Below are 16442 nucleotides of genomic sequence, written 5' to 3' on the forward strand. Positions count from 1 at the left end.
TGCTCTGCTCTTTAACCGACCCCTGTCCACCGGTTCGACCGCGCGTCGCCTCGTGTGCAGTGAGCCCTCACGCTCTGGAAGCCCTGTTCCTGGTTCTTCCTTGTCGCTCTGTCACCCTGTGGGTGGTCCTTCAAAGCCTGGTTTTCTCCTCAACTCCTTTCCTGTTCCTGGATATTCGTTGATCTATAGGAGCGGTCTCTCTTTCTTCTCAGGTACAAAGAATATGCAGGTGATCTAGGTCCGCCACCCAGTGTTTGTTTGGATTTGATTTCTTGAGTAAAGTGTGTCATCTTCATAGGTAGACATCATTTTTAAATCCCCAGAGGTGATTCTGCAGCACATTTTACTTTCTTTAGGACAGATGTATAGAAAGTGATTAGCTTATACAGAGTTATCTAGTAAGTTAGAAGTAGCATGAATCTTGAAGCCTCCAAATCTAGTTCAGTCTGTTGTCTAAAGAACTTGAAATTCCATTTCAAACTGTAATAAAATAATAATAACATAGCTAACACTCTTATAACCTCCCAAGGTAGGTATGGTATCGACCCAATTTATGGGCAGGGAAACTGAGGCGACACAGTGGCGCTCAGGAAGCACGGCTAGTAAGAGGCAGAGTTTGATTTTTACACAAGCCATCTGGTTCCGGAACCGGTGCTGGTAAGCTGGCCACTCCACTGCCCTGCCCTGGGCCGTGCACACGTTAGTCCCCCGCAGTGTCGGGAAAAACTGCTTCTGAAAATAATGATGGGATAAGACTGGAATGCAGCATTAAAAAAAAAAACCTTGTGCTGATTCGAAGTGTTTGCTGTTTATGGGCCGACTTTATAGTGTAGATAAGAGTGAGATATTTTGTCTGAAGGGGTCCAGCTTGGTTTGTGGTGCACGTGTGTTGTCCAGAGGAGAAGGTGCTCTATAACTTTTCTCGGCTACTGTTGTTAATTTCTTTCTGTGTCAAACAACAGTCTGCACACAGCACAGTGGCACTGGTTTGCTTTCTCCCTCTGGCTGATTAGGAAGCCAAGGCTTAGAGAGGTGGTTACTGCAGAAGTCACTCGTCTTCACAGTGATTGACTCCAAAGCGTTACGCTCCTAACTTCTAAGGAAAGTTTGCGCTTCTGAACTCTGCTTCCCATTTAGAGCATTTTCTTCTCTCTCTCAGGCTTTATGATCAACATAGCGTCATTTGAAGATTATTTAATGGTGCAGGTGGTGGGGAAACTGAGGCTTTATGTTTACGTTGGATCACATGATCAGAGGTGGCTGGAAGTGTGAGGAATCTTTAAGCCATGTTCTTTAGCCGATGAAGTGAGAACATTTTGAACGTTTGTTTCTCCTGAATATTCATTCACACAAGAAGTGCGCTTTTAGTGCATCCTGTGTGTTAGGGATGGAATAGTACAGTGTGTGTGTTCTGCTGGTGGAGGGGTGCCCTGAAGGACGCTGCACCGTTGCAGTCTGCGGTCTCTGCCGGGCGCGTGGCTGTATTGCAGGGTGGAGACGACTGCTGTTTACAGTTGCCTTCCACTGGTGCTCTTAGTGCAGGGAGCACATGGGAGTAACTGTTGAAGGAACGAGTGATTACATCTGTAAGCAGAGATTTCATGCATGTGAGAAAAGTGTTTGTCGTCTTGCTGAAACGAAAGAGTAAGCTAGAGCTTTATTTTTAGTGCTCCTTTAACATCTGATTTTAATTAAAGTAAAATTTATTTCATACTTCCTCGTGGGAAACTGTTCGCAAAAGCTTCGTCCCTTACGCCTAAGATGATTACCGTTAAAATGCTTTAGATACTTTCAGTTTAAAAAAAGTATTTTTTTGCTTCATCAGTGGTACTGAAAGAAATTTTTTGCCCTTAAAGTGACTTCTTGTAAAATGCATAGTTTGAATAATTAACCTTTACTTTAGTGCACAGCTGCCTTGCAGTGTGGAAGCTGATCTGATTTCTGCTGATCTGGCATACATTCAGAGTAAAAGACTGAAAGTTCTTAGAAACACAGTAGAAATGTAAAAGGAGAAGTTTGAAATAAAGTGCTTCCTAAGTGAAGGTGAGAAGAATTTATAGAGGACCGGGCGGCACCTGCTGACTGACGGCCCACTCTGTCAAGAGTCCGCGTGCGGAGTCTAGAGAGTCAGGTTTTACGCGGTCTCCATTTAGGTTGTGTACTTTTATCCATGTAGTTGAGCTGACATGCTGTAGGTGATACAAACTTTGGAGGTGGAATCTTTTTCTAGTTCAATACCCCTACCTCATCAGAATTAGAGGATTTTTTTTAAAAGCACATGTTTATGCTGCCTTGTGACACTGAAGTGGCTTCTCAAGGTGAAAACTTCATGTAAGCTTTCGTTTGAGAATGAAAAGACAAGCAGAGCAGCATCTTTTGAATTTAAATAGCAATCCAGGAAGCTTCTTCTTTTCTCTCTGTGTTCCATCTCCTCTGGTCCTGCTGTGTGTTGTGAAGTTTATTATGACTTAACAAAGTGAAGGTGTTCCAGCCCAGGTGCTTCCTGCTGGCTCATAGTCATCTTAAGTGCGTTGGGGTCTCTCTGCTTCCATTCCTTTCCTAAGGGATTTCAAAGTGCCTAGGAGACACAATAGGTGAAAACTGGAAACTGTGCTGTTAGCTGAATAAGCTTTCTTAGGGGTGGGGGGCCGTGGGGAGGAGTGGTTGTCTAAGTTTAGATGATGCAGAAAGGTGAATTACGTCCTGCCCAAAACTGAATGCTGCGCGCCTTGCGGCGGCTCCGTCAGGGACGCAGGCCGGAGGTGGCGGCTTTACGCTGTTTTCCTGTTTCCTCTCTAGATTGGCCAGGTGAAGCAGGAGCTGTCCCGGAAGGACACGGAGCTGCTGGCCCTGCAGACAAAGCTGGAAACGCTCACGAACCAGTTCTCAGACAGCAAGCAGCACATCGAAGTGCTGAAGGAGTCGCTGACCGCCAAGGAGCAGAGGGCCGCCATCCTGCAGACAGAGGTGCGCGCGCTACGGGCCTGGCGGGGTGCGGGTTCCTGACGCCTCTTCCTGCGCTTTACCTGCGCGCGTTCTGTCACGCTGAGATGTGGGGTCTGTGGATAATGTGGCTAACTACCACCGTCTTGTTTCTTCTGTTCGTGGATCAAACACAGTAAAGCCGGTGCGGTGTATACGTGTTTTTGACACTTCAGGCTTTAAGCCTGTACTTCTAAGTGTACTTTAACATCATGAAGTGAGAAGATAGGTGTAAAAGCATTTGTTCTCACCTGTGGCAGATCTTGTGGTCTTGGACGGCTGTGAGCTTGGTCAGCCTGTGTTGGGTTATTAAGTGTCCTTAATTTTTTTAATTTAATTTTTTATTTGAAGTATGGTTGAGTTACAGTGTGTTAGTTTCAGGTATACAACAAAGTGATTCAGTTTATGTATGTGTGTGTGTATATATTTTTTAATAGAATCTTTTGCATTATATGTTATTACAGGATATTGAATATAGTTCCCTGTGCTGTATAGTAGGACCTTGTTGTTTATCGATTTTATATATAGTAGTGTGTATCTGTCAATCCCAGACTCCTCATCTATCCCCTCCCTCTCCCGTTTGGTGACCATAAGATTATTTTCTATGTCTATGAGTCTGTTTCTGCTTTGTAAATAAGTTCATTTGTGTCATTTTTTAAGATTCCACAAATAAGTGGTATCATACGGTGTCTGTCTTTCTCTGTCTCATGTACTTAGTGTGATCATCTCTAGGTCTGCCATGCTTCTACAAATAGATTTCATTCTTTCTTATGGCTGAGTAATATTCCATTGTGTATGTGTGCACACACACATACACACACTCACGCAGATACACACTGTATCTTCTTTATCCATTCCTCTGTCAGTGGACTGTGTCCTTACTTTTTGATATTGTGGATAGCTTTTCGTAGGCAAACTGTGGAATCTAAGGATGTTCGAGGTAAATCTCGTTTGAACTGTAGATCATTAGACAATAACATGCCTTCTTAATCCTGTTTGAAAATAAAGGTAGCCTTTTTAGAAATCTTAGAAGATGAATCTGTCAGCCTTGATTTGAGATAAGGACACACTGAATAACTGCAGACAGAAGGGAGGCTGTCATATTTGCAGTGAGAAAGAAAGGATTCTATTTGGATTTACTGTCTTAAGGAAAATATTTTCTGAAGATCCATATGAAATAGAGAATTTAGGTAGGACTGGGTAAGCAGTTCTGCTTTATGGAAGGAAAAAAGCATGTAGTATAATTCTTTTCTTTTGAAGGACCAGATAATAGATAAATAAAGGCACAGTTTAATGAAAAAATGGACTGAATAGTAAAAACAATGCATAAAAACGTCATAGACCCAGAAGTTCATAACCTTCTAGTGAGGAGGAGTGAGAAAATGACCAAAATATTTCATGTACTGCTTTATTTTTATACAGTCTGAGACTGTTGAAAATTAGAGATTTGGAGAACATCTATAATTTTCCTTACGACTTGCACTTCTTGTACTTTAATCATGTCTCATTTTGTCGTGATGTCAGCTCCCCGGCCTGGAGGGATGTTTGGGTGTAAACAGGCCCTGGCCCTGGTGTCTTTGGACTTCAGTGTTGCCGCCTACACCAGGTGCAGGACCGCGGTCCTGTCCCTTGAGCTCATTACGCCTCACGTACGCGCCTGTAGGACGGAGAGGCGTGCCATCTCTGTTGGGTTGTGGTTAGCATTGAACTTCCACTTGTGCCGAGTGCCTGGCACATGGTAAGGTCTCTGCACCTCAGTTATTGGCATCAGCATAATTCTTGTAATATAATCAGCTAATACATGTAAACCATTAAAATGGTAAGAGGACATAGTTGCTTCTCTTTTCATTGGCATAAATTTTATGTAGAAGGTCTTCTCTTTCATATTTTTATTAAGCTAAATTAAGGTTTATTCAAGGAGTTGAAAATATAAAATTATCTGGAAAATGCAGTTTAATTGATTTATGGCTTCATTGGTGTTTTTCACATCAATAAATGGCGTGCATGCAGTACTACAGAAGGGTCAGGAGAGGGCGCCAGTGCCTTAAGGGTGAGCCTGCTGCCCACTTTCTTGCTGGGATAGTCTTGGGTGGCGGTGGCAGGTGTGCGAACCAGAGAGCCAGGCAGTTGGTTAATAGCAACGCAGACGCTCAGAAGCCTGTCACCACCGAGTAGTCGGCTTTGTCCCCTTGGTAGTGTTCCTGGAGCTGGGTCTCACGCGGTTCTTCTAGCTGCTCAGAGAACACAGGGTGTGTTTGAGGTCGTTCTTGGATAGTCTTTATATTTGTTTTCAGCCATTACGGGAGTAAGTGAGTTCCAGCAGTTACCCCAGTAAGTTCTTAGGACAACTGCTCACGTGTAAGTGTTTCATTCTACAGGATGACGGTAGAAAAGCTAACTTCCCTTTGAATTTGGGGTGATTATACGAATGTAATTTGCTTATTGGGATTTGCTTTTTTTCTTAAATTACCCTGGTGACACTTGGCAAGGGTCACTTTTCCCAAAGCAGCTTTCTGCTGTTGGAGCCCATAAAAGGCAGCTTGAGCCAGCTCTTTAAAAATTCTCACCTGTTTCTAGAATTTGCTCTTTTTATTTTTTATTGAGGTACTGTCAGTTACAATGTGTCAGTTTCTGGTGTACAGCACAATGTCCCAGTCATGCATGTACATACATGTATTCATTTTAATTTTCTTTATTAAAGGTTATTACAAGATATTGAACATAGTTCCCTGTGCTGTACAGAAGAAACTTTTTAAAAATCTGTTTCTATAGATAGTGGCTAACATTAGTAAATCTCAAACTCCCAAATTTCTCCCTTCCCATGTGCTTTCCCCGGTAACCGTAAGATCGTTTACTATGTCTGTGAGTCTGTTTCTGTTTTGTAGATAAGTTCACTAGTGTCTTTTTTTCTTCTTCTTCTGGATTCCACATATGAGTGATATCATACAGTATTTTTCTAGCTTACTTCACTTAGAATGACGACCTCTAGGTCCATCCATGTCCTCTACAAATGTCCTCTAGCAGCATCCATCCATGTTGCTACAAATGGCATTGTTTTATTCTTTATCCAGTCATCTGTCGATAGACGTTTAGGTTGCTTCCATGTCTTAACTATTGCCAACAGTGCTGCTCTGAACATTGGGGTGCATGTATCTTTTCGAATTAGAGTTCCCTTTGGGTATATGCCCAGAATTGGGATCGCTGGATCATACGGTAAGTCTGTTTTTAGTTTTTGAGGAATCTCCGTACTGTTTTCCATAGTGGCTGCACCAGACTGCAACCCCACCAGCAGTGGAGGAGGCTCCCTTTTACTTTGCTCTTAATCGATCTTCTCCTCTCTGCAGCTTTTCTAGCCTTTTCTCTGTCTCTCAAACACTAAATTAAGGACACATGAAAAAGAACATGAATCAAGGAGTTATTGTGTTTTTTTTTTAATTTTAAAGTTCTTTAAGGGAGAACTTAAAGGGATGTGGGAGAACTTTAAGGGATGTGGGAAAAGACCTGACATTCTTCCTGCCCAGAGTCCGGGGGATGCGGTCCTTCTGTGCTGGGCGGCGTTCTGCATCCAGTCTCTGTAGAGCTGCTGCTGCTTCATGAGCATCTCCTTTGATCTGCTGACCTTCACAGAGGTGGTCTGGATTTGGCAGCATGGTGGTCAAAACACGGGCTTTGGAGTCAGACGTAGGCTTGAAACTCAACCTTCGACATTTATTAGTTATGTGACCTTGGATGAGCCATTTTCTCGTGTCAGTGAGGATGCTAATATACCAACTTGCTAAGGCTGGAATAGATGTTTGTTTATGAAGCTGTCATCCGAATTCGGAGGGAAGCATTAAATATCAGTGGGCTAAAATTTAACAAAAAATACTTCACAGTTTATAAGCACTTTTATTTCATTTGATCTCTTGTTTTATTTGATCCTCAGAATAATGGTACGGGTTAGGCAAGGTAAATATTGTGGTCTTGCTTTTTATGTTGAGAATTATGTAAACTTTAATTACCACATTACTTTTGATTGGCACTTGAGGCCAGTCTCGCTAGTAACTAGTGACTTTCAGTGTTGGTTACAGTATTTTCAGGAATTTTCAAATTTTATGCCCACTTTCTTGTTCCTAAATCTTGATGACGGACCGTGGACCTCTCATTGAGTTTATTTTCTGGATGAGTTCTCAGTGTATGGAGCAAAAAAATAAAGTATGTTTTTATCAATAAATTGAAATAATGGAAACCTTACAGCCTCAGTGTAGGACCATTTTTTCCTTACTTCCCCAGGATGCTGAGTTTCGGTGTTCTGTTTATTATAGGTGGACATGATCACCCATATCTCAGTGACAGAGGACGTGGTTCTTTCAGAACTGAGTCAGGGGATCAGCAGCCAGTGCAGAGTAGAGAGCTGGCTGGAGCTCAGACGTTGTTGGACACGCGCCTTCCCACCCAGTGCCCAAGATGCTGTCCCCGTCAGGCTGGAGCTCTGACTTCCTCGGCATGCTCAGAGTTAGCGATGCACTCCTAGCCCTCGTGTACGTTTCAGAGCTCATCTAGTCTTCCCATAATTAACTAAAATAGGCGATAGTATCTAATGTTGAATGCTTCCTGTGTACCATGCAGGGTACACATACTTCATTTATTTTCTCAGTTAGTCCTCACAGTAACCTAAGAAATAAGGATTGTTGTAACATTTCATAGCTGGGCACATTGACATCATAATGGGGTGCACTAACTTTTCACAGTGGGGCGTACGGAACACGGAAGCTCAGAGGGTTTGAGTTCTCATGACTTATTGCCTGGTGACCTGGGATTCAGACCCTGATCAGTTAAAACTCCTAAATCTCTGTTCTTGATCATAAAGTGGTAATACCTCCCTGTGAGGAATCTGAGGTACGGGGAGGGTAGGTGACTTGCTGGAGGCCCAGCAACTGCTTGGCATCTGTTTTGAGACCGAAACCTGTCTTTTCTGACTCTGCAAGTTTGGGTGAGTCAAGGAGACCATGACTCTTGTTGGATGGGTAGGTTGGGAGGAAAGGAAACGATCACGTCAGCAGAGATGAGGAAGGACGTAGCGGAGGATTTAGGGACTGTGGAGCCTCAGGACAGAGGCGTGCCCTTGTGACGTGAGGTTGTGGAAGAAGACAGAGGTTCGCTGACTGAGGCCTTCATTCAGCAGTCACTGGTAGCTGCCTGCTAAGGACTCTTTGTGTGCTAGTGACATAGGGGTGAGTGAAACAGAAGGGCCAGGGGGTCCCTCTCCCACATCCAACCCTGGAGATAAGACAGAAGTGAGGGAAGTTGAGAGATAAACAGGCATAAAATTGTACAGAATGATGGGGATAGGTGTGTGTATATGTAGAAATAAGCAGCTGCTCAGAGTAAAAGTGGACGGGGTGCTGTGGGATGGTTGGGACATGTCTGTCAGATGTGGCAGGTGGACCACTGCCCCATCACACGGGAGCCGTGCTCAGCGCTAGGGTGGCAGGCGCTGCAGGGTGACATGGGTTGCTGTTCAGGCCAGCTTTTGAAGGGGCCTGACCAGCTCCTGACTGCCCTTCCTCTCTCTCTGCATTCCTGCCATACCTGAGCCGGAGGAGAGCTTTAGAAAAAGATCTTTGGCAGAGCAGAGGTGCCGGTTATCAAGTGCACCAGAGGCTGTCTGATCTAGGGGCTTGCTTCCTGCCACCACCACTTCCCCCACTCCAGGTGGTGATAGAGCAGTGACTTCTGGGGGAGGATGTAGATAAGGATAAGCTTAAGAAAATGACAGGAACATCTAAGTGTGAGTATGGCTGTCAGTACACTAGGCAGGTGAAAACGCAATGTGTACATTCAGACAATCAGTTTAAAATCCAACATACCCAGTGGAGAATAGAAAAGAATGGTGCTGGAGGGGGGCACGTAGACGCATGAAAGAAGTTGACTGAAATAATTGAAGGAGGGGAAAGGCAACAAATGCAAATGAATTAAACTTAGGTCAAGATGCAGATCTCAGTTAGGCTAAAAAATTAAGATACAAATATGCATTGTCAACAAGAATTAAACGTAAGACAAAGAGTGGAAAACAGTGTGGAGATTCCTCAAAAGACTAGGAATAGACTTACCATGTGACCCAGCAATCCCACTCCTGGGCATATACCCAGAAGGAACCCTACTTCAGGATGACACCTGCACCCCAGTGTTCACAGCAGCACTATTTACAGTAGCCAAGACATGGAGACAGCCTAAATGTCCATCAACAGATGACTGGATAAAGAAGATGTGGTATATTTATACAATGGAATACTACTCAGCCATAAAAACCAACAACGTAGCGCCATTTGCAGAAACATGGATGCTCCTGGAGAATGTCATTCTAAGTGAACTAAGCCAGAAAGAAAAAGAAAAATACCATGTGAGATTGCTCTTACGTGGAATCTAAAAAACAAAGAAACAAACAAACAAAACAAACAAAGCATAAATACAAAACAGAAATAGACTCATAGACATAGAATACAAACTTGTGGTTGCCAAGGGGTCAGGGGGTGGGAAGAGATAGACTGGGATTTCAAAATTGTAGAATAGACAAACAAGATTATATTGTATAGCACAGGGAAATATATACAAGATCTTACGGTAACTCACAGAGAAAAAAAATGTGACAATGAATATATATATATTCATGCATAATTGAAAATTTGTGCTCTACGCTGGAATTTGACACAAGATTGCAAAATGATTATAAATCAATAAAAAAGGTTTAAAAAAATAAAACAAAGAAAAACAGCAAAATTAAAAATAAAAGGACAGAAAAATATTTAAATGTAAAATAAAATATATATCAGGGAAGTGTCCCCCACAGTCTGTTTTATGTTAACACTAATTTATCTTTTAAAGCAGTTGCAAAGAACACAGACTAGTGTTACATACTGATAAAAGAAACTATAGGTCAAGAAAATTGAATGATTGTGAACATTAAATCAATAACTGCAAAAGATCATTTGAATATACGCCTTTCAGAATTTTATCAAAGGTAAACAGCAATTTAAAAAATTTCAATAATATTTAAGCTCCAACTAATAGATGTGTATATAGAATCTTGCTGTAACAGGTAGAGAATAAGCAATATATTCAAGAACTTATTGAACAGTCGTAAGAATCAACCATGTGTTAGGTCACAGAGGAAACTTCAGAATTCCCAGGAATGAAGGTCACATGGAACGTGTTCTCTGACCTCTGATGCAGCAACATTAGAAATCACTGTTAAGGAATTACAGCACAAAACTGAAACAAGTTTGGAATCTGAAAATGTACTATTGAATGAGCCTTGTGTTAAAGGAGAAATAGAAAAATTTGGAAGTGAGGGACCATGAAAGCTGTCCAGGTTTGAGGTGCTTATCAGAAAACGAGAGAGAGCGAGCGAGCGAGAGTGCGCAAATACGCTAAACATTCAAATCAGGAAACTAGGAAAAAAACAACAGAGTTAAATCCAGAGATGGAGCAGTCTAGATATTGTCAGAAATCAGTAGAGTAGAAAGTAAAGCAAAAGCAAACCGAGGTTCACCGTCTTCTGTGTCTGCCGTGGATTTTCAGGAGAAAGTGGGTGGACCACATCGCCATTTTTTTTTAGATTTTAAATTTGTCCCCACCCTCCACTTTGCACAGGTAAATGGTGTGCTGTGGACTGCCACCTCTCTGCCCTGGCCCTCCCCATGTTTCTCTGAGCTCTCTCACTTTTTGTTGGATGAGGTGTCAAGCAGAACTCAGTGCGGTTTGTTGAAACAGCCTTTTATGAAAGGTTGGTTCGTGTGTGCTGTCAGTCTCGCGACCCGGTGCCCTTCATTCGGCCTCCTTTCCAGAAGGGAATGATGGGCGATAAGGGTCAGGAAATCATACTTAGTGATCTTGGGCGAGTCACTCAGGTTGGGCTTTGATTCCCTCAGCTTTAAACTTAGGAGTGGTTTAGATTATTTGATTTTTAGAAAGCTTATGAGAGACTGCCAAATACAGGCAGAATGCAGAAAATAATACAGTAGACAGCACCCGCGTTTAACTTACATTAATGTTGGCCATGTTAGGTGATTTTTGAAGATCCTTTAAAAGAAAAGATGCTTAAAAAAGTAAAACTCATTCTAAATGAAGTTCAATGGCAGATTTGGTTTAAGCAGACAATTTTGTTAGAATCTCAGGTTTTTAAAACTGGTTGGGGACGGGAATAAACATTAGGAAGCTGTCATCATAAGGGGTGGGGGGGAAGCCTCAGGACTGACTTGTCTTCTCCGGAGGAGGTTGTACAGAGTGAGGAGTGAAGACGGGGAGATGACAGAGGACCCCGTGGAGAAGGCTAGCTGTGGTCAGGGTTAGAAAGGGAGTGAGTCGGGTCATCCCAGGAGGGGAGTCGTAGGAAGCACGCCGTCGCACCCACGTAGTTACGGCTGCAGGTGCGCACTTAAATCTGTTTTTTTGATGTAAAACAAAAGCAGGTTAAGATGGGTCGAGAAAATGAATAGTTTTGTGATCAGAAGTAAGAGGCCAAAACAGAAGTAAGAGTCCGTTGGAAGAGAAAGTCTTTAGATAAAAACCAACTCTTTCTGTTGAAGTTGGCATAACCTGTGTGCCACAGCCCTGGTGCTCGGCCAGCTGGGTGGACGCCGGGCCTCCAGGTCAGTGCATGTGAATAAACGGGGTCCTATTCCTCCCGCCAGGAGCGGCGTGCGGGGGATGCCTGTGTGTCCTGCTGGTCTCTGAGGGGTTTTCCTGGATATGTTTTTGTGGTTTGCAAAATATGGACCTCACGCAAAATTATACTGTGGATTTAGTTCACTCCAAACCAAAAGAGCAGTGTAGAATTCGGAGCCATTAATCTCGTAGTAGCAAAGTGGTTTCTGTGGTGGTTTTTATCTCAGATCCCACACGTTTAAGTTCTGCGTTGCACGGAAAAGCAGACCAAGAAAAAGTGTACACAGGTGATTTGAACTGAATACTTAGTAAAGAAAAGAGCGTTTAGCAATTAGACTGTGGACTTGGGTAGTTTCTGTGCCTAATATTCCTGACTTGAAATATTTTTAATATCAAAGCCTGCATTTCCAGCTGCTCTTACCCCAAAGGTTTGGACGTTTGTAACAAGAGTTTTCATTCTTTACCTTTTCAGTCACCCATTCCTGTGGGTCTGACGTTCCCTCAAAATGGCAGGCAGGAGTTTACGCCTCGTTGCCGCAGGCTCGCTTCCAGGTCACGTGAGGGAGTCGGAGCTAATGTAAAGGTGCGGCCGGGGGGACTTGCGTCTGGGGACCTGCGGTGAAGAAGCAGCAGGGTGACGCCTCGCGGTTCCTACCCTGTGAGATGCTGGTCCCCTCGGATGAGAAGTGTGTAGAGGTGAAGAGGGGTGTTTCTGGTTCCTGACCCTCAGATTAAACCTTTCACTTTTCGGAAATTAATGCTGAGAACTGAGACAAGGCAGTTAGGACTTGTTTGCAGCTTTGAATGTCTGGGCTTTTGGCTTTAATGATAAGAATTTAATACTGTATTTTGGGATACTGGGTAAAATGGCTTTTAGGTGAGTTGTTGCTTTTATGCTTGTGGTTTGGGGACTGTACAGTACCCGTGTCAGGGGTGGAGTCTGCAGAATATAAACTACAAGTTGTGTAGGGAAGGGGTGGACGCGAGTTAGTATGTGATTTACTTATTTTTAGATTTCTGGCGTGTGCGCTCTCCTAAGACCGTGCCCTCCTGAACTGTAGCCGGCCAGGGCTGCAGCGAGCACCCTGTTGGCTGGTCCTGCTGACGCCCTGTGTGGGTTCACCGACAGGAACCACGTGTGATGCTGTTGAATAGGACCAGAACCCACGGAGGCCGGCTTGCCCTGAGCCTCAGCGAAGCCCAGAGGGCAGGGGTCCGTGGGTCCCTCTGGCATCTCAAGATGCCTGGTTGCTGAGTTTCCTGTTCCTCAAGGGCCTTCCCTCTGTGGTGACAGTTCTTTTCTCTCTGTTGGATCAATATTCAGTCTGTTCTGATATTTCTCTTCAGGACCTTTTTTTATCTTATTGGCATGGTGGAGTGTTTCCTATTTTAATAGGCAGATGAAGGAAATCCAGGGGAAACTTGAAGAGCTTTGTCATCTTGCACTTTAGAAAGGACGGTTGGGGAGCTCAGTGGCAGTCGTGTAACTCGTCTTTGTTCTGCATTGGATTTTAATTCTCGCTCTGAGCTCTTTGTGCCGAATTTAGGCACCGAAGCTGGAAATTTTAATGTAACATCCCTAAGACTCGCTGGGCTTGAGTTTCCGTAGTTCCGTTTTGTCCGAAAACACATCTTCATTGCTGCTGAGTCATCTTTTCTTGTTCCTCATCTTCGAGGAACATTTTAAGTAGGCTGGCTGTCTTTACACGTGTCAAGTTTCCATTCTGTACAGTGTTCGTGGGGAGAGCACTAGACTTCACAAAAATACAGGTGAAATACTAAAACACTGTAAAATGCTATAATGATGTCCAGAAGTTTTACATTTTAATACAGTTGGATTCACCATTATTTTTTCTTTGTGATGTATCCTCTTTGGGTCTTCTAAAAAAGTTCTTCCTTGCCTCAGTGTCTTAAAAGATACTTTGAAGATACTAAAAGTAGCTTTCTTTCTAAAAGTTTTAAAGGTTTGCTTTTCACACATAAATCTTTAGTTCACCCAGAATTCATTTTTCTCTGTGATATGAGTTAGGGATCTTCCTCCCTCCCTCCATGTGGGCGGCCAGCTGTCTGAAAACAATCTATTGAATCCCTGCCCTTCCCTCACTGACCGCAGCGTCCCCTCTGGGTGTGGGGGGGTGTGTGTGTGGGTGTGTGTGTGTCTGGGCTCCTGTTTCTGCTGGGAAACGTCTGTTGGTTTATTCCTGTTCCAGTACCACGCTTTCTAATTTTGCTTATTTAAAAAAATCAAATTTATTGACATCAGATAAACTGCATATATTTAATAGGTACGATTTGTTAAATTTTGACACATACACCTCTGAAACCAACACCACAGTCAAGATGAAGACCACTGTCCCCAGAGTTCCCGTGTACCTCTTTGTAATCCCTTTCTTCTTCCCAAGAAGATACACAGATGGCCAACAGGCACATGAAAAGATGCTCAGCATCACTAGTCATCAGGAAAATGCAAATCAGAACTGCAGTGAGGTATCCCCGCTCACACGTCAGTGCGGCTGTCGCCCAGAAGACAGCAAATAACGGTGTTGGCGAGTCTGGAGAAAACGGAACCCTTGCCCACTGGCGGTAGGAGTGTAAGTTGGTGCAGCCACTGTGGAAAACTGTATGGAGATTCCTTAAAAAATTAAACCGCCGTGTGACCCAGCAGTTCACTCCTAGGCATTTATCAGAGGAAAACGAAAACACTGCTTAGAAAAGATACATGCACCCCTGTTCACTGCAGCGTTGTTTGCAGTTGCCGAGATACGGAAACACCCTCAGTGCCCGTCAGTGGGTGAGTGGATAGAGTGTGGGGGTGCGATTATTATTCAGCCGTAAGGGAGAAGGAAATCCTGCTTTGTGTGACAGCGTGGGTGGGCCTTGAGGACATTCTGCTAAGGGAAATAAGCCAGACAGAGAAAGACACACTCTGCATGATTTCGCTTATATATGGAACCTAGAAAACAAAGCAAATGAACAAACATAACCAAACTGAAGCAGAGTTATAGATTCAGAGAACAAACAGGTGGCTGCCAGAGGTGAGGAGGGTGGGGAGAGGAAAGAGACGAGGGAGATTGAGATACAAACTTCTAGTAACTAAATAGACGTGTCAAGGGAGGGGCTTTGTAGTCCCGGAGATGGGAGGTCGGGGGAGGGGAAGTCGGGTGAAGGTGGTCAAAGGGACAAGCTTCCCGGATGTAAGATAAGGAAGGACTAGGGATAGTCATGTCCCACGTGATGAGTATAACTAACGCTGCTGTGTGCCAGGTACGAAAGCTGTTGAGAGAGCAAATCCCAAGAGTTCTCATCGCAAGGAAAAATTGTTTTCTATTTCTTTAATTTTGTATCCGTATGAAATGATGGGTGTTCACGAAACTTACTGCGATAATCATTGCATGATGTACGTGAGTCAAATCATTACGCTGTGCTCCTTAACTTTACATAGGGCCGTGTGTCAGTTATGTCTCAAAACTGGAAGGAAACATGAAAATGAGTACTATCAGTTAGATTTTTAATTATTTATAAAGTCATACCATCTAACGAACGCTGTTAAACTTTGGTGATAAAGGTACTGGATACCAGACTTCAGCTGCCTCGTCTTGGCATTTGAAAGTAGACTTAGCTGCGCCTTACGGATCTTTGAGTGTGTGCTGGGCTTGTCAGCCACAGCTGGATCGTGTTACCTGATACAGCAGGTGTCGTGTTTGGTGATGCTTATGGGTTGTGTGTGTTTGTTTGTTTGTTTTTAATTTTAGGTATTCCGAAGCAATGTAGCATAACTTGGGTACTTGTTAAAAATACTAATTCTTGAGCCCCAGCCTCGCTGAGTTAGAGACTCTGGTGGCCTGGCATTCTGTTTAAACCCTTCCAATGATTCTAACGCACATAAAGTTTGAGAAACATAGTAGATTATAATACTTTCATAGAAGTAGCAAAGCTCAACCTCTTTGTAACAATTCTGTTTGCCCCTTTTTTTTCAGATCTATTTTTCTTGATACCACTGTGTATTGATCTGCTATAAATTTTTTTAAGAAAATGCTCACAAAATTTTAGGGTTTAATTTCTAAGTTTTGCGGATGGTATTTAGAGTGGTATTTTATTTGATCCTAATGAAAGTTTACTCTAAACGTGTCATTTGGGCAGCTGTGCACGTCTGTTTGGAAGGAGTTACATTCCTTTCTTTTCAGCTAATCCTGTGGAAAACCTTACATCCTCAGGTGGACGCCCTGCGATTACGTTTGGAAGAGAAGGAAACCATGCTGAACAAGAAGACGAAGCAAATCCAGGACATGGCTGAGGAGAAGGGCACCCAAGCTGGAGAGATCCACGACCTCAAGGACATGCTGGACGTGAAGGAGCGCAAAGTGAACGTGCTTCAGAAGAAGGTGAGCGCAGCGGCCGGACGCTCCGGCCGGGCTCAGGGCTGTCCCCGCTGCCCCCTCCCTCCCTGTGGTTCTGCAGGCAGCACAGGCTCTGTTAAAACTGCTCTGCACGTTCAGGTTTTAAAATTTCGAAGTAAGCACTACTTAGTGTCTTCAACAGTGTTTTCCGTGCTTCTGTTTCTGGAAAGTGCCTTGTAGGTGGCCGCGTCTGGTGCCCCGTGTGGGGACGAGTGTCGGGCACGGGCTCGGGTGGCTGCGGCCCCATCTGCCTGGTCAGCACGACTCCGATTCCGAACAGAAACGCGTGCTGCTGTAGGGACACGTGATGAACGTGAGTCAGGGAGGGCTTTCTCTCCTCTTCACCTTCATCATCACGGGAAGGAGGCTCGCTCTGCGGCAAATAAGGAGGGCACTGATAACTGTCCCCCCCGCCCT

The 16442-nt window shown here is 43.8% G+C and overlaps 1 protein-coding gene across 1 annotated transcript in view; it reads left to right on the plus strand.

Moving 5' to 3' along the window:
• The window catches only part of ERC1 (ELKS/RAB6-interacting/CAST family member 1), a 289213-nt gene that overhangs the window by 82353 nt on the left and 190418 nt on the right, over positions 1–16442 (plus strand). The window contains 2 exon segments of the mRNA XM_032472831.1: positions 2800–2967; positions 15843–16010. Of these exon segments, the coding sequence (XP_032328722.1) occupies positions 2800–2967; positions 15843–16010 (336 nt within the window).

The sequence above is a fragment of the Camelus ferus genome, chromosome 34, assembly GCF_009834535.1.
Source record: "Camelus ferus isolate YT-003-E chromosome 34, BCGSAC_Cfer_1.0, whole genome shotgun sequence".
Classification (NCBI taxonomy): domain Eukaryota; kingdom Metazoa; phylum Chordata; class Mammalia; order Artiodactyla; family Camelidae; genus Camelus; species Camelus ferus.